The sequence below is a fragment of the Agelaius phoeniceus genome, chromosome 6 (genome assembly GCF_051311805.1).
Source record: "Agelaius phoeniceus isolate bAgePho1 chromosome 6, bAgePho1.hap1, whole genome shotgun sequence".
Classification (NCBI taxonomy): domain Eukaryota; kingdom Metazoa; phylum Chordata; class Aves; order Passeriformes; family Icteridae; genus Agelaius; species Agelaius phoeniceus.
Genome location: NC_135270.1, coordinates 26,997,290 through 27,016,411, shown reverse-complemented (window position 1 = coordinate 27,016,411; position 19,122 = coordinate 26,997,290). Strand labels below are relative to the sequence as shown.

At 40.0% G+C, this 19,122-nt stretch overlaps 1 protein-coding gene across 10 annotated transcripts in view; it reads right to left on the bottom strand.

Moving 5' to 3' along the window:
* Positions 1-245: 245 nt before the first annotated feature.
* MGA (MAX dimerization protein MGA) overlaps positions 246-19,122 on the bottom strand; it is a 59,482-nt gene continuing 40,605 nt past the window's right edge. For 9 of the 10 annotated variants that reach the window (XM_077180183.1, XM_077180181.1, XM_077180187.1 and 6 more), the window contains 8 exons: positions 13,020-13,144; positions 11,633-11,684; positions 9,791-9,973; positions 8,986-9,097; positions 7,514-7,747; positions 6,685-6,861; positions 6,121-6,273; positions 246-5,150 (listed from right to left, as the gene is read on the bottom strand). In XM_077180183.1, the coding sequence (XP_077036298.1) occupies positions 3,850-5,150; positions 6,121-6,273; positions 6,685-6,861; positions 7,514-7,747; positions 8,986-9,097; positions 9,791-9,973; positions 11,633-11,684; positions 13,020-13,144 (2,337 nt within the window). In that variant the 3' untranslated portion in view covers positions 246-3,849. The remainder of the gene's footprint in view (positions 5,151-6,120; positions 6,274-6,684; positions 6,862-7,513; positions 7,748-8,985; positions 9,098-9,790; positions 9,974-11,632; positions 11,685-13,019; positions 13,145-19,122) is intronic. The other variant, XM_077180188.1, reaches the window with a different exon arrangement.

Below are 19,122 nucleotides of genomic sequence, written 5' to 3'. Positions count from 1 at the left end.
CAAGTCAAGATCCCCGATTACAAGGGATGACATTTCCACATTTCCTGCATACTGCTAAGACTAAAGGGAGAAATCTCTGAGTTGTCTGATCACTAGAACCAAAACCCAATGTTTGAGCTGCCAAGACTTGGGCCTCAGAGCATTCATGTACCACTTGCTCAGGTTCAATGCCATGTGTCACCAACAGCCCACCACCACGTCATTTCTGCTCCCCCTCTCTCCCTGTAACAAACTTTCAGAGCCAGTTTCTAGTTGACCTTGATTGGTTTATTTTAGTTTTACACTTTGTCCCTCACATACAGTTAAGAGTCTTGTACTGTTAGATTTCTACAAAAATATCAATTCTCCAAAAGCAAAAAAGAGGGAAAGATATATTTTAATATATAAAAGGAAAAAAGCTAAATCTGACATTTCATTATATTCTTAAAAACATTCCAGTCTATTTACAGGTGCGTAAAAAAACAAAGAAAATCTCCAGGTCTCTTGGTCAAGCAAGAGCGAGCGCCTTGCAGGGGTTTCCTTGTTTCTCCTGTTTTCCTGTTTCCAGAATCTTCTCATAAAGTGTTATGTTCTATGATTATTGCCTCAAATGACAGCATATGTAATTTTTAAAATGTTTGGGAGCTTAAGGGAAGAGCAAAGAGTCAGCATTTAAATTCATAGCAAAATAATGTGCTGCAGACACAAGACAGTGAAACAAGCAAAACCCAAGAGCATTCAAACATGCTTTGTTGGCTGGTAGAACCCATCAAAGATCTTTCTCGGAACCACACCAATGCCACCACCTTTTACAGCCAGACTGGGGGGCTGTTCTTAGTTAATTTCTAGTAACATTTAGGGATCAAAAGGTTTTGCTGTCATCTTGACATCATTACATTTTTACTGCAGTAATTTTTTTTTTTCTGCCCAATGTCAAACAGTAAATTCACATACAGAAATTTTATACTCCCAGATAATAAACAGAACATCCTCAAAAGTACATTATTTGTTTTAGATCATGTGTGATCGGTTATCATGTTATAGCCTCTCTGTCTCACAGAGAACACACAATTCTGTGTGAAAATTAAAACTGGCTATTTGGAACCATAAAAAAGTGAGGTGCAGAAACAAGGCTTAGTGATTAGGAATTTAAAAGTAATCACAGCACAAGTCTTGCTGCTGTTTCTCACACAGGAGGAATGAAATCTACTGGAAAAACAAATTATTACAAGTTAAAACAATAAGCAACTTCAGCCTATTGGAAATACTCAGAACCAGATTCCCAGGTAAATAAATTTGAGTCTGATGTAGTGCTAGTAAAATAATTTAGTTACTCCAGATTTCTACTAGTTTAAAATAAGGTTTAAATCCTTAATAAGAAGAAACATTTGTTTCAACCAGTTTAAAATAAGGTTTAAATCCTTAAAAAGAAGCAACGTTTCTTTCTACTAGTTTAAAATAAAGTTTAAATCCTTAAAAAGAAGAAACATTTGTTTCTACTAGTTTAAAATAAGGTCAAAATCCCTAACAAGAAGCAACATTTGTTTCTACTAGTTTAAAACAAGGTTTAAATCCTTAATGAGAAGCAGCATTTCTTTCTACTAGTTTAAAATAAGGTCAAAATCCTTAATAACAATCAACTTTTGTTTCTACTAGTTTAAAATAAGGTTAAAATCCTTAATGAGAAGCAGCATTTCTTTCTACTAATTTAAAATAAGGTTAAAATCCTTAATGAGAAGCAGCATTTCTTTCTACTAATTTAAAATAAGGTTAAAATCCTTAATAAGAAGCAACATTTGTCTAATTACTAACTGGGATTGTAAATCCCCTTTCCTAAGGCATTAAGTGACAACTGTAAAACCCTGCAGGACTCTCATAATGACCTAAACTCTTCTTTCCAAATTGCTAATACCAGACTTGTATGAAATATTAGAATAGTAAATATGCAAAAGGCAAAAGAGAGTTGTATGTAACTATTTTAAAACACACTGTTTAGAATGCCCATGTGAAAAATATTTTTTAACGTAGTCTCTGGAGTAACTTTACACACAATGAGCTTGAAGGGCTTCTCTCCTCTGTGGCATAATATAAATAATAAAAATGCTGAGGAAACACCGGAGGTACGTTTATTCCCTGATGGATCTAACCTAGACATGGATCCAGAAGATGCAGCGTACTGAACAGGGCTATGGTTGTACAAACACTGCTCCCTCACTGTGGAAGAACATTGCTCGCAACACCTGCAAAACCTCCGTGCTGGAAGGATGAAATTCCTGGGTTACTGCATCACCAAAGATGGGCAATTTGGATGGCAGGGGGTAATCCCAGCTGCTGTTGCTGGAACAGTTAAGACATAGAATTACATTCCTAAACAGAAAACAAAATGCACCATCGAAATTCTGTATGATTTTCAATTTTCATGGCAATATTTTTTACCTTTTTGGAACAGTTAAGAAGCCCCCCGTAACTTATATTTACAAACTTGATAGGAAAAGATTGTGTATACTCATTAACAAATCATCTCTCCGAGGCTGAAAACTTCATTTGTCAAGAAAATTATGAAAACAGAAATTGTGTACAAAAATATAAATATCTTTACAGTCTGCAGGCCCCTCACAGTTCAACAGCTGAACAGTGAAGAGCATCTACAGGTTATTGAGTAAGCAGTGGCAGAGAAGAATAAAAAATACATCTTGTGATTCAATACTGCCCTATTTCCCTGGTAATGAGCATTTTTGTTGACTTTTTTGCTATACACAGCTTGTGCAAATGCAGTGAGAAACCTCTGAGTACCTTTCCTGAATTTATAAAGAAATGAAAGGTTTGGAAAGCTATACACATATTTTCATATTTACACTCACATGTACACCTCACTCACTTGTGCCAGACTACAAGACTCCTGAAAGCTTTCTGTGTTTTCACAAAGCAATACTTGGTGTGAACATTCCCAGCCACCACATACATCTTGAAGAATGACAGAAGGAAAGAAAATAGGAGCTGGGAAAACACTCAAACTACTTCAGCAATGTATTTAAAGACATAGCAATAGGGTGGCCATTTTCCTTCAACTCTGCAATTCTTCCTTACGGATCTCCTAAGCATCAAAGAGAGAAGTATTTGTGTGGGGGCAGGAGATGAGAGTGAGGACAGTATTATTAAAGTTAACATACTGTCCTCCTTCTAATTACATTGGGAAATGTGTTTTTCTTCCCCAGCAGTGAGAGTTGTGTTTATTAAAATTTTCTGTGCATAAGCTCTTAAAAAGTCTCTGCTAGAGAACTATCTAGCACCAAAGAAAAAACCTTTTCACTTCAGCCCTCTGCAGTCTCAGATTTCCCTTCTGCCGCTCTAGGTATCAACTTTGAGAGTAATTACAACCTGATTCCTGCATATTTATCATATTCTGCAAATATTAAAACAAGCAAATATGAACAATGCTGTTTCTGCATAGATAATTTGCCTGGTACAAAAACAGATAATCTTTTTTTTCCCCAACAAGACAGCTGCCTGCCTACTGGGGAGAGAAATAAAATCTCTTTCAACAGCCTCAGTTTCTCCGTCCCTGGATAAACTATTCCTGTGAGGAACCCAATTTTGGAAGGATACCATGTGCCCAGCAATGGTTATAGATCATCTCTGTTGTGTTGAGAATGGGAAGGAGAACATCCAGAATACAACAGTGAGGTAAAAGTACATCAACATGCTTAAAGTTTCCTAACACTTAGTTACAATTTGGGGCCTGCCCCTCAGATGAACACAGTACTGATGCTATACAGAAAACAAGTGTTGCAGACAATGGAGGCTGCTGAACAATGACACTGGACACACTGCTCTAGATCTCTGTTCCAGTCTGATAAAAAACATCTGCACTTATTTGCCTGCTGAACTTGAAGGCAAAGTCCCAGTAGTATTCAACTTCGCAACCACAGGTGCTAATGGGGGCATTACTTTGTTATCCTGTCCTTCTTGAAGAGCTGAAGGTAAAGAATTTTTTACCCCACTAGGTGCCAGTTTTGCAACTACAGGTGCCAGTAAGGGCATCACTTTATTGCTCTGCCCTTCTGAGTCCACTGGCAGACTTGCCACTTTTAAACCAAGTGGTGCTAGCTTCGGCATGGGCCTCCACGACTTGTCAGCATTACCGGCTTCTGGATTAGTCTTCATCTGCAAAATCGGTGGAGTCATGTTAGTGGCATCTGACAAGGTTGTTACTGTTTTGCCATTCCCACCACTGGGTACAGACAGATTGGAAAGTGGATTCTTCATTTCAGTACCTATCACTATCTTTAAGACATCTGCCTCAGATGAAGGCTCCCCAGAGTTCTTGTCCCCATCACTAAGGTCATCATCTTCCAGGTGCAGCAGGAGGGGGCTTAAAGAGCCACCACCTCCTGGAACTTCAGAAAGGTCCTTAAAACTGCCTCCCAAATGGCCAAACTGGAAGGAAGACCCATCTGCAGCGGAGAGATCACTGGCTACTCCCCGACGAGCTTCTGCATCTTTATGAGAGAAATCTGAGCTGAGGGCACCAGGCAGCTCAGACATGGTTGAGGCATCATCATTCAGCTGCTGGTTGAGGAAGGCGATTTCATTGAGCAGCGAAGTGAGGGTTTCATCGGTATCATCACCCTCCTCAATGCTGCTCAGTATCTCACTTGTATCCAGGTCTGCTTCCTCCATTGCCGATGCTACTTTCCTCAATTCCATTTCTATCCTGGAATCTTTGATCTGCAGCTTGCGGAATGACAATTCTTTGGATTTTAATCTTTCCCCTCCAGAATCTCCATCTTTCCTCCTAGTTTGGCTTCCTACAAATTCACCAATGCAGAGCTTTTTGCTGAAGGACTCTGGAGGTTCCTTTGTACATGATACGTTCCAGAGTTGTGGAAAGACATCTTTATTTTCAAAGAAAACTTTCTTTGGACCTGTGGTGTTTCCTCCATCTCCACCACTGTCTCCCAGACATGGTTTGGCTTTTTCTTCTGAAAGGATGTTGTCACTATTCATAGTTTCAAGGGGTGCTACAGCCAAGGATTGCTCAGAAGCTGGAGTACCTGCAGCTGCTGTTGCATTAGAATTTTTGTTTCGGTTCAGGTTTAGATTCATGCCTGCTTCAGCAGCCAGTGATGTTACATTAACTATCTTTGGCATCATGAATGAATCTTCACTTTCTGCAAAACGACACAAAGCAGCATCCATTAGGGTATGTGTTAACTGCAAGTAATTTCTAAATAAGTATAATTAGCTCACCTTCAGGGTTTTCTAAAGTAAACTGCAATTTAGACTGCTTACACAGCTCTGATCAACTGAAGGTTTAACACACCAATAGCTTAATTTTCAACTTGTAGAACAAGAGCAAGCTCCAGTGCAACCAACTGCAATGCTTACAGTTCAGATGGTTATGCACAAGGCAAACAAAATGAGAATTTTCCCTCTTACTGTTTTTTCATGCTTTGCTTTTATGATCACATCTTGCACTACTGTTTTTTTGCACTACAGAGACATTTCAGGGACTAAATGATTACCTATTTTCTGCCTCCTAGCCATTCCCTGTTAATAGCACTCAGATTTTTCCCAGCCCTACACCTGAAGTGAACTTTCCTTTTTCATTATCACCAAACAACTATAAGGAAGCAGAAAGTGAGTGGCTTGCTTTCAGCACAACAGATGGCAAGCAGAACCCTGCTGGCAGGAACCACCCCACACCTAGAGCCAATGGACAGCATGAGGTCCTGAAAAACAGCCCTCCCATGGGCAGCAGAGCTGGCACAGTATGGGAAGGGGTTGTGCCACAGTCAGAATCCGGACGTTACAGACAAAGATTTTCAGTAGTCCCACCACCACCCTGAACTGAAGCTTCCCCAGGAGGATGCATTACACCACAGACACATTCCAGTATCTACTCTTCCTGACTTTCCTGCGGGCAAGCAGGCTCAGTGAGACGAAGGAAAGTTAAAAATCTCTAATCCATAATCTCCTAGAGGCCCCTCTAAACTGTTCAAAACATTTAATCATGATTTTCTTTGAATAACAATAACACCTATGATTACTCCCTAGTGAGAAAACAATTTACCTTCAGCTTTGCAAGGATAATGTTCCCTACATGCAAGTACAAAGATCCATGAAAAACAAAGAGCTTACCTGAATGGGGTGCTGTAGCTGATACCACTGTTGAGGGTGCTGGATCCTCAGCAACAGTTGACAATGTAATCGGAATGGTAGAGTTAGTAAGGATTCCTTTTACTTGGACAGGAACTGTTGATCCTGGCAGCTGAATCATCACAGAAGTAACACCTTATACAAGAAAAGGGAAACAGGGGATGAAGTGGAAACAAAAGCCTTTCAGATACTCAGATACAGTACTTTCAGATACTCCTGGTTAACAGAACAGTGCACTTCAAGGCAAGATTTCAGTAACATCTTAAAGCAGTAAAAACAGAAATGCAGACTGGTTATGTGATTAGGAATTCTCCCCTATGTTTCCCTAATTTCTGAATAGCAAAATTTTAACACATTTTACTAACCTGTTGATAAAGTGACAGTTTGAAATAATGGTATCTAATCTCTCTTATCAGAGTCAAGTTCTACCTCAGCCAAATTGTAAAAAAATCTAAAATATCAAAGCAAAATTTCATAACTTCATAAACTGCTCAGCACATCTACGAACAGTATTATACTGATTAACATCATCTCACATGATCCTACCTGGCTGTGGTGCCATGGTAGTGCCACCCCCTCGAGGCTTTAATTCAGCCTGCAGCAGTGTGGAAGGAACAGCTGCCACCTGCCCTGGGACCAGGGGGCTCTTCAGCGTAAGCACCTGCCCCTGTGGAGTCATCACTACGCTTGCAGCCGTGAGTGTGAGAGAGGCTGAAGAGTCCTCTGCAAGACAAGAATTATGTAAAACACTCATTTATTCTGGCACAGCACCCTGTGAGCCAGCATTAGGTACAGCTCTGGAAGGAACCATTCTTTTGTTCCTTCCTACATTTATGATGTGAAGGTCTCCACAAATGTTGAACACTTCTCTACAAGTTCTCAGCTACAAAAAAAAAACTCTCCAGTGCCTGACAACTCTGCCATTCAATTTAAGAGCAAACTTCCATCCTTGTTGAGAGCTAGCATTTTGAGGAGGGAGGTTTTAAAGAGTCTGTTCTAGCAAGCCCTGCATTCTGGGGGTTGAACTTCAGGTTTTGAGCCAGCAGAAAAAGAACCACCTTTAACTCTTAGAAATTACTGCCAGATTGCAGTGAAACTCCCTGAGATTAAAGGACAACTCAGTAAGAATTTACTTCCCGTCATTCTGAGGCTCTGAAGTCATGTTCACCTGAAGACCTCAGTCGTACTGGTCTCATCCTTACTGAAAGCAAGTGGTTTTCTCACCTATCATATGGACATTTTCCGGTCCTACGCACAATTCTGTCTCAGGAGTGAGGCTGCCTGCACAAGCCAGCTGGCGTTTTGCCTTCCCACAGAGTGCAGCTTCAATGGCTGCTTCCCCTTGATGCAGGACATGCACCCTTTTGTAGCCCACCTGTGGCCCGGACTCCTCTCCTGGCAAGTATCAATGGCTTGCCCCTTCTGTTTGTCATTGCTATCGGGGTTGGCTCTCTGGGGGCAGCAGAGGATCCTTCTTGCTGGGTGCTAGCAGTGGAGGGTGGAGCTGATTTCTGTGGCTCAGGTTCTTTCTTCTTTTTCTGTGCTTCTGTTGCTTTTTGTTTAGCATAAATATATTCCAGCTTCTTCAGGACAACCTCTTCTGTCTTTCCTACAGAAAAATTATCAGAGAGTGAGCCTACTTTCAAATTCTTTTTCCAAAACTAAAATGCTGAAGGTAGAACTAATAATGTGTTAAGCTGACATCATTCAATTTTACTCAAATGACATTTGAATGTAAACTCATATACAGTTTTACCATTGCCATTGGTACCATTGCCATTGTAACCTTGGACAAACACACAGATTTCATAAATAATTTGTTTTCTGCATATACATGCAGTTTTATATGATCCAAGTTCAAGTTAAGCGAGACTATACTAGCTTGTTTTCTGCTTAGTGTTTATATTCTAACATCATGGTATATCTTTAATTGAGTCTATATTTAACTAACTGTCCTAAAAGAGGACCTTTTCCTCAGCAAATTTAAGGTCTCACTAGAAATGCAAAAGATCAGATAACTACTTTGTGAAGTTATTTGCTTTCATTCTCTGCTCAAAAGGCCTCTTATACATTTCTAGATTACTAGACTTCACTACAACACCTTTTATTTTTTATAAATCAAATACCTTATACATGTGTGAATGGATTAATGTAAATACAAAAGATTTAAGTATCTTTCATTTCTACTTTACAGGTATTCCACTGTTTATAGTCCCAGACTGCGAGATTAGAATAAGATTTTGTTTGTTCACACATTTTGATACTGGTTGAAAATGTGTCACAGCTTTCCTACCTTTCCAAATGAGACAGAAAGACACAGTAAATACAAGACACAGTAAATACAGTAAATACAATACAATAATGTCTGGATGAGCAGCAGTCTAGAATCTACTTCAGTTTTGTTCTGTGTGTAGGGCTGACATGTTCTAGCCTGTAGGAGCACTGGTTCTTGGGAAAGCAGGACAAGGAGTCATTTGCAAAGCTCTGCAAGGAGCTGGAGGTTTCAGTACTGACCAGAGACAACTGTGTGTGACTGTGAACGGCTGAGCAGAAAAGGCATTTCAGGAAGTGACCAGTGACAGAATGAAGTGACACTATCACCATCACCCCACCCTTCCAAAGGAACCCAAGCCTGTGGCTCCCAGCACAGAGAGCATTCCACACTTCCTTTAGACATGAAGGAAAACAAAAGCCATTTCTATCAGCACAACTTTGTTTGGCATCACAAGTCTGAATTTTCTGAGAACCAATGGCACACCTGGATGCACCGATTACTCCACACATTCTCCCTCCTAAAAGCCTTTTCTTTCATTATTACAGCTAGTTTGTATCCAAAACCAGTCTCACCTGAGAGCGTGGATACTTTTCGAATCAGACCATCTCGTTTGCGTGTCAGTAATGTCTTCTGTCCAATAAACTTATCTGCCTGATCTGTCAGTCCTTGGATTTCCTCAAAGGCCTAAAATAGTATCAGGGAACTGATTTATAAAGCAGTGACACACGAAATAATAGTTTTCCGTCCCAGAAACCTTTACAAAATTTATTTTCAAACTTCTGTAATCCTGAGAAAATAGGATTGAGAGAAAGCATGCGAAGTACCATGAATGCCAGCTTTCCCTAAATGCTGGTTGAAGAGTGATAAACATCTTGTTTGTCCTTCCTCCAAAGGTCAGCAATTTTTAAGAAAGACCCCAAACTTTTATCTTCCAGTTTCTAGGTACAGTTGATAAACACAACTCCATATCTACCACTCATGTTTAGTTTCCTGTCATTTACATCTTTACAATTAAGCTTTTAATGTCTGTAAACTGCCTAATGGAATGCTATCTTCTCAAGCATTAAAGAAGTAATGGATTTAATGGATTAAAAATTTTCCTTATGTTCACAGTAAACCACTAAAGAATTAAGACATAACATTCCAAGATTCACAAAGAATACAAGGGGAGGGCAAATCCAAAAATATATGTTCATGTGATCAAGACTATGCTTTTTGGAATACAGATTCTTTCAGGTATCGTTTTGTTCTAGAGTGTCCTGCAGAGATGACAGAATTCCCCTCTACACTGGGACTCATCTGAAGAGTTCATAGTAGCATAATTACTCTGTCCAGATTAAATGATTCTCCTCCTCACTAAAGCTCCAAAATACCTACCTGCTTCAGAATGTAGCATTTGGAGACTTTGGGAAGGTTCAGCAGCCCCAAAACTTTCTTCAACTTGTCAAAGAGACCTCTCATTTCATTACGTCGCCGACGCTCATTTGCTGTGTGTGTCTGGCGGTAATGAGCAAAGGCTTCAGCCTGGGACTTCAGCTTTCTTTTCCAGGTCTGATGCTTCTGCAGGAGGAGCAACCAGATTGACCAGTTTAAGTAAAGAAGGCAATGTAATGGCAGACAATGTTCAAATGCATGTGAGATTTACAGCCTTTCTACAGACACCTGAAGATTCCACGTCATGCTATCCTGCTACTATGTCTTCCTGAAAGTTCAGAATCAGGACACACAGTAAGAAATGAAATGCTGACCAAAGAAGTGACCAACATAATCACATCAACCCTAACGGAAAAGAGCATGAATCCCTCCAGTTCATAAGCTTTTATTTTTTGCAACACAAGGCTACTTAGATAAAATCACAGCATTACAATAAAATCACATATGTTTGAGCCAAGTATTTTTTGTTTGCTTGTCAAGAAAGTCTACTAATGAATTATATAATTACATGAAATACAGGAGACTTGAATCTTTCCCTGGAGTTAAACTAGTTTGGTTTCCATTTTCTTTCATAGGTTCATTATGGGTTAGTGCCAGACACATTTTAAGTCAGAATGTGAAAGATGGCATTGACATTTATCACCCCAGACATCCACCAATAAACAGAATGCGGCCAAGTGCCTCTGGTTTTGAATTTGCTTAAGTTTCTAAAATGACTGCCAGACAATAAGCAAAATTACTGATCTCCACAGATTGACAAGTTTGTTATGTCATCATTACTCTTCCAGGTTTTGTACAGCTATGCTATGTATTTAATGGGGAAGTAATTAACACAGTTCTTTAGATAATTTTAGGTCTACTACCCCAGAGTATCAGCAGAAAGACTCCTCAGATTCAGTGATACTACTTCTGAGCCTGCTGGACTAGAAGGAATCTGAAGATTTGTCTCCTGACATCTGGCTCTTGAGAGCCATTTTGCTCTCACAGGCAGACTTGAGCACAGTACAGCTGCAACTGCTCCTGTGTTGGCCATGGGCTCCTGTCAAGGGAGGGCCTTACAACATAAATTCAAGGGCAGAGAGGAGGACACATGGAAAAGGTAAAAAGCAGACAGAGCATCCTGGACCCCATCCAGGGGTCTCAGGCAAAGGCATACATCCCATCCTGCTCTAATAGCTAAGACATACAGCAGGTTCCCACCACACCCAAAGCCCCATCCCACCACAGAAGGAAGCCCTAGAGCTGATGTCAAGTATATCACAGACAGTTATGGACAGAGAAACTGGCTTCAGAGGCACCCAAAAAATACAGCACAAGATTCTGAAGGACTGCAGTGAGTTTTGGTTTGAAAGGATTCTGTGATATCTTAACTTGCCTAAACATATATTCAAAGTTCCGTTTTTAGAAATCCTTCATCTAGTGCTGCGCCTATATAATTCTACATACTGTCTTCTTCAATACATGAAAATTCTGCTCATTTATTGTAAGTGTGCTGTAAAAATTATTCATGCCAAGAATACAAAACCTAAGCAAACAGAGTCATAAATAAAAGGCAGATCTTCCTCCCATTGCCAAAGCTGAATCTGAAACCCACTGCCAGCACCAGCCCTTTTGCCTTAAGGAGATTTGGACTGAGCAAATCCCCCCCCAGCATATTTGGTTTCTTGCATTTAATCACAAGTATCTGTAAGACAGATTAATCATATTAAGAGCTGCATGTGAGATGAAAATTTATCTTTAAAATGAGGTGTGATACTAAAAGGAAAGAGGAGAGCAAACATATACCTTTGAATGTTTTTCTGATAATGTTTCATCCGAAGAATTAGGAGGATGGTATCTGGAAGAAAGGTAAAAAGTTTTTCCCAATGCTACTCATCTCATACACTCTATCCTCATAAACTACATTCCAACAGTCTAGAATTGCTCATTTTTATGCCTTGAAATTAACTTTTCTTGTGTAACTGCATAAAAGCAGGATACTGTTGAGTTTTCTCAAGAAAGTGAACTCTTGTCTCCAACGCCATCATCCTGGAAATAACTGAGCTGTTCTGAAAGTTGTGAAATTATCTCAGAGTGCAAAAGAACTATTTCACTATATGCCAAAAAGAATAAATTCAGCTTGCGACTGTTAGCTGCATAAAGTATCTTTTTAAATTATGTTTTGGTTCTGTTTTTACTAAACACGGATTTAATATAGATGGCAGAGCAATCCCTCCCCCACCAACAACCACCAATCAAAATCCTCAAATTTATTACTATCCTAATATATAATAACAGCAGCTTCCTCATATCTCAGGAGCTGCAACAGAACAAAGAAAAGACATATTTGAAAATTATTTTTAACAAAACATGACATCTGTTTTTCTCGCTCACTGAAAGACCTTCAAAATTTAAAGCAAAGTCACCACCTAAGGATAAAAGTTGAGCTGTTACCCTTAAAGGGGAGGAAAAAAGAGGCAACTATCTGGTAGACATAATAGCACCAAACAGTTTTTTCAAAGTTTCAGAAAATAAATCTTCAAACAAAAAGAATGATAGATGCCACGTTCTCTTTTTGCTTGATGCATCTGAGAAACTGCTACGACTATCATTACATTCCTCAAGTAAGCAATGTTTTTATTTTGCCATTGTCATTATAAATGCATGGGCAGCAACAGTAACAAAATTAAACCAACCAAAAAAATTAAGCCAAGCTATCCAACCATGGCAGACTATATATCAATAAGTAAATACTTTCTTTGCTGGGGCAACGGTCCCAAAGACAAATCTTTCATTTACAGCATCAGGGATTAACCTAATGACTGTTCCTGCCCAGAAGTCCACCAGCAAGAATAAACAAGCTTACAAAACCACATGTAACACAAAAACAACCCTGCTAATTTTCAGTTTGCAGGAAGGGAGGCTATTCACTCAATTTTACATTGCAAGACACATCCCCATAAATGAATTAATTAAAGGGGAAATAGAAAAAGGCTAAGACACCTTGACACTACTCTTAGTGCTGCCAGCACCATCCTCACAGACACTGGGAGGCACCAGCGCTGAGGAAGGCATGCCAGAAGCCTTGCCTTATCTTGTCATCACTTTACACCTGTTGTTTAATGGAATCACTCAATGGCAGCCAGCAGCAGGATACACAGGGGATACACAGGTGCTCTCCAGGGGTGCTTACTTCTGGTCGGAGGGTTCGACATGAGCAGCTGTGGCCTTCAGACGGGCAATGTTAATCTTCTCTGAAAGCTCCTCCACGGTCTCAATGTCCACCTGCTCGTCATCCTCTCTGTATTCACACGCATCCTGGAACAGGTTTTGTTTTGGTTTTTTAAAACGAGTATCTACTCAGCAATAGAGCTCAGGCCAAAACAGTTTCACTTTAGTCTCAAATGAGATTACATTGTAACATTTAGAACCATCAAGGAATCAACATCTCCAGCTACTGGCCAGTAAACGGTGCTAAGCAGGGGATTACTGTAACTGTCATCTCCAGGAATTCCTCCCACTAGCAACTCTGTAAAATGCATTTTGGTAAGGGCAGAACCCATCTTTGTCCTTAATGTTCGTATTATGGCTGAGACAAAAGCTTTCACAAGGCAGAATTTTCCTGCCTCCATTTTCAAGTAAGATTAAACTGTCTTTACAACCTAATACCATAGACTCTTGCTAATTGACTTTTTTTACAGAATTTGAAATAGTTACCACCTTAGTAATGGTCTCTCATACCAAAGATAGCAAAAGGCACGATATCATACAGTCAGGCTTCTTTGGATCACACAGCAAACTGTTTACATGATGACGAGTAAGATTTTGGCTCTTTCCAAAATGCTGTCAAAATGCTGCCCAATCATTTTACATATTTCTTATATTCTGAAGAGTTTCTTTTCTCCATGCTTGCCTGACCAAGAAAACTTGCTATTTTGTGAAGAGAGAGATAAGGAACAACTGCAGTTCTGTAGCAACAAAAAGAGTTAACTACCAATCCTGTGGTCATCTGTAAATCCAGGTGATACCCCTCTCCCATGAAAACATGCCTATTTTCAACCAATTGTTTTGTATTACAGTTTGTAGTGAAGTTTTTTACATTACAGTCTTTGGTCTGATTACAACGAAGAACTCATTCTCCTTAAGCAAGAAAATGTGGTAACACTTCCATTCTCTACTCTTATTTTACCCAGTTCCCTGAACTACCCTGACTAAACAAAAACTACTCAAACAAATATACTATTCAAATCACAGAACTACTGAACAGATACTGCCATTATGTTGAAAATACTCCATGTACAAGAGGTAGTGCCAACATTGATCTATTTCTTTATATAAAGAGCACTTCACATTCTTGCCTGCTCTCTTGGATCACTCATAAATCCACCTTGATGCTGAAAGCCTCCTGATACTTTCTCTAAGCTTTTCCACTTTATACAGTATCATTTCTGTGACTCTTAAGTGCAAGAGAGGCATACTGGTTTTGTTCAGTGGGCAAGACTACTCTGTCTTAACTACATTTGGACATCATTGCATTGCAGGAAACATGGTCTGGCAGGGTGGTTCAAAAAAGACGCTATAATCCAGAGAGAAATAGGAAAAGCACCCAGGAAATTAGCTTACCATAGAAACACTGCTGTCATAAGGCTTTCCAGTGCTGTTAAGTTATACTGGGCTAATCAAAGGATTGATAGCAATTTTCCAGGCTAGAGCTGCTCTAGAATTGCAACAGTCTGTATACTATCATATTAAAAAATGGTATTCAAAACCCAGTATGTGGTATCCTTTTCATGAAAGATGGACAAAATAAAACAGAAGTAAAAAACTCGGTTGGCTACCAAGAACTTACCATCTTAAAAGTTTACACATTCTGAATGTGGACATATGAAAAACAGAAGTAATTAATTTTTTTGTTCTTACATCCAGCAACAAAGGGGAAAATACTTCTGGTTCGTAGATCTTTCCTCTCTACCCCTGAACTCCCAGCAACAAGAAAATATCACAATCATGAAGATCACCAGAACTAAGTAATTCTGACATTAAGAACAGCTATTCCTATAGAAGTATTGCCAATCTGCCATAGGCTGAACATTATCCATAGCCTAGCATGATTCCTGAAGATGCCTGTGGAAGCCCTACCTTTCTAGCATCACTCAAGTCATACTACTTTCCAAACTACTTCCTGTAATTACATAAATTCTAAATGCCTTTGAGTAAGGGTGAAATACCTTATAGAATGAAGACAAAGGAGCAATAACATTCTACAACAGAGTTCTGAAGTTGTTATGGAAATTACAGCATTTTTCCCTCTCTTCATTACAATGCCTGTTTCTAAGCCCTCTGCTCTGATTTTTGTCTGTTCCAGGCAGCCTAAACCCCTATTGCTGATACCTAAAGAGCAAATTACTGATGGTAGAGGATCCTCAGCAATAGTGCTGAGGGAAGAGGTTACCAGACAGTGGATGTCATTACACATTACCCAAGTAAATGTGCAATTTCTAAAGCTGCCTTATGTGCTACAATGTCTGCAGGTTTCACACATGCTCTGAACTAAAAGCTGAAAACATGCAAGAGATTGTTAGAATTTATATTATCCACAAAATGTAACACTTGCACTTTGTATGAAGCTTACCATTTTATAATAATTGATAACAGTCCTTATAAATTCAGTGTTTGGCTCAGAAAAAGAATGACTGAAAAACACTTTTAAACAACACTTACAATGCAGTACCTTGCCAGACACAGAAATTGTTTTTCGAGTAGTAAGCTGAACCATGGGACTCTTATCTGTAGCATTACAGTACTAGAACAAACCCTGGCATGGTCTTGGCTTACGCCAACAAGGACTTGTGAACAATCAGGAGCCCAGGCCAAGCAGTCCTTCTCAGCAGGAACTCCATGTGCAATCATCCTGCCTTGGAGATCAAGAGTTTAACATCACCTCCCAAACCATCGCACTTGAATTTGTTCAGACAGCAGGTCCCGATACTCATTAGTCTGCTTCTACAACTATTCCCAGAAAATTTTATTCATGTCACCAAACCCATAATGATTAACCATCCTAAGCTTGTCTTGATGCAACTCAGGGCAGGAAATGCAAAAAGGAAAAGATACCATCTCAGGAACCTTCTTTCTGTTGACCAGAGATGAGAACAGTCTCTATGTCAAGGACACAAAGTCAGCACAAGGTAAGAAGGTACTCTGAAGGGCACTGATGTGCAAAACTAAGAACAATTAACCATTGTGGGAAAATGTGCTAAAGAATAAACACTAATAGCTACTACAGGTAGGCAGCAATCTTCCTGACTCTCACTGGAGTTCTCTAAGGTTTAAATGGCCATTTGCGGAGCAACCAAAACCAGTCCACATTCTAAACTAATAGAAGAAGAGCTGTCTTAAGTATTTCCACTAAACAAAACTGCTAGTGGACATGCATGTACTCTTTGCTTCTGTTTCCACTAGTTTAATGAAGCAGATAAATATCCTCTACCAGCCTGTTTACATCATCTGACTTCATCCAGTCCAACAAAAAATACCAGTGCAGCTTGTCTTGTAAGCACTATGATGAGAGAAGAGTGCATCCCAGTGAAAAATAACAAGTTTAATTCCAAAACTGATTTCTCCATTAGGCACTGACGTGCTAACTCAACTAGCCAGCAACAGCAATTAACAAATCCAAATTCCAGGCAGGTTTTTACAGCCCCCTGAGATCTCATTCCTCAGCTTTACTGCTCTAGAACCAAAGCTAGCTTGTTGTATTTGTGTGAGCTTGCAGTAAAGACATACCCTTACATGGCTTTCCAAGCCATATCAGTCAAAATCTGTGTGGTATGTTTCTTCCAAAACAAATATTTCTTATAATCTCTAATATTACTCATTTGCTTCATCATCCTTTTGCAGGATGAAAGAAAACAGTTTTCAAACACCAACCTTGATAGAAGACTACTCTGTGACCTAGACACTATTGTTGGTTCACCAACACATTCCTAGGACTACCACGTCAGAGAAGTTTATCTGGTATCAAGAATGAATTAACAGTGGTTCTCAAAATTTAATAACTCTGCTCAAATTATTAAAGGATACAGGACGTATGAAACTGCCACCACCTAACTGAAGATAAGGCCGCAACAATTCAGTTTTCCACTTAAAAGAAACTTCCAAAAATAACATCTGTACTTCACCTTCATGCAGCTGAGATGCTATTGTCTTGTCTGAGAAGAGCAAGCTGGAATATGAACTGGTTAGTCAATTTTTCTGGAAGTTGAAGAGATTCTCTAAAAGCCAGAGTTGTTCACTTGGCTATCATGGAATAGATATAGAATATCCTGAGTTAGAAGAGACCCACAAGGATCACTGAAGTCCATCTCTTGGCTCTGCACAGCATCATCCCAAAGAATCACACCGCGTGCCTGAGAGCATTATCCATTATTTTTCTTAAACTCTGTCAGGCTGGTGCTGTGACCCCTTCCCTGGGGTGCCTGTTCAAGTGCCCACTCACCCTCTGGGTGAAAAACCCTTTCCTAATATGCAATCTAAACCTCCCCTGACCCAACTTCATCTCATTCCCATGGGTTCTGTCACTGGTTACCACAGAGGAGAGATCAGTGCCTCCCCCTCCTTTTCCCCTCATGAGGAAGTTGCAGACTGCAATGAGGTCTCCCCTCGGTCTCCTCCAGGCTGAACAGACCAAATTATCTCAGCCACTCATTATAGAGCTGCTCCTCACTCCTGTAAGGCCTTTTGCCACCCTCACAGCCCTCCTTTGGATGCTTTCCAACAGCTTAATGTCCTTTATATACAGTGGCACTCTAAGCTGCACACAGGGCTTGAGGTGAGGCCACCCCAGTGCAGAGCAGAGCAGAACCAGACAATCCCCCCCACTTGCCTGGCTGGCCATGCTGTCCCTGATGTCCCCCAGGACAAGCTTGACTTTCCTGGATGCCAGGGCACTGCTGACTCACACCCAATTTGCCACAGGCCAGGACCCTTGGGTCCCTTTCCACGGCACTGCTCTCCAGCCTCTCCTTCTCCGGGCTGTTTGTAGACCCAGGGTTGCCCTATCTCAGGTGCAGAATCTGGCACCTGCCCTTGTTAAACTTCACATGGTTGGTCTCTCTGCAGGGCCTCTCTACCTTTGAGAGTCAACAGCTCCTCCCAGTTTGCATCTCTGGCAAACTTATAAAGCATCCCTTCCAGTCCTGCCTCCACATGATTTATGAAGATGCTGAGGAGCACAGGCCTGAGGATGGAGCCCTGGGGAACCACACTAGTGATCAGTCACCAGTCTGATGTTACCTCATTCACTACCACCCTTCACACCTGACCCATGATCCAGTTGCTCACTCATCACTTGATGTGTTTATCCTGACAAGTGCTGGACATTTTGTCTAGAAGGATCCTGTGAGATAAAGGATAAAAAGCTTTACTGAAATCCAAAAAGATTGAATCAACTGGCTTCCAACCAGTCAGCTAGCGGGATAACCTCAGGGACCTTCCTAACTTGTTCTTCGAGCAGCCTGAAGTCTGCTCTTCTCATATCCAGGGTTGAAGCCTTGCTGGCACTTTTCCTCCTGTCACCAGAGATTTGAACTGGACTGTTTCGTGGCTGCTGTGGCCAAGACAGCATTGCCATTTCACTCACAAACCTGTGTAACCAAGCAGCAGTTCAAGGAGGGCATCTTTCCTAGCTGGCTCCTGTAGTACCTGTACCAAGAAGTTATTGCCCAGGTGCTCTAGGAATCCTCTAGACCTGTTTGTACCAAAGAACTCTAGTCTGATTTTCAACTGCAAGGGGATTACATTAACACAAAAGGACTAAAAGAATTCTATCCTGAAGACACAACCATTATCTCTCCTATTTTTAATTTGTCTGTTTTTCAACTTCTCCACTTTAATCCTTCTCTTTTCACTTGTATCTCATTCCAAGAAACAGCTATCTTAATTCATATGTCCATTTGACTAATTCATAAAACAACAGCTTCATAATTTTAAGTAACAATGCACTGTTTCTTAAGTCATGTAGTGATATGTAAGAAGTAAAGGAATTACACACTGGATTACTTTATTTTAATTTTTGGGTTATATTTGATGGGAATTTTATGAGCATTAAAATCTAAATCTATCTTAACTACACTAACCACAAAGTTTTACCCTTTTCTGTGACTTTTGGAGCAATTTGTTTTCTATCAAATATGGAATGACAGCTCTCACATACTATTTAAATGTATTCACTTAAAAAAGGAATTCAAGAATGGATTAAAATACTCCTTTCAGAAATAAATGTTAACTAAGGCTAC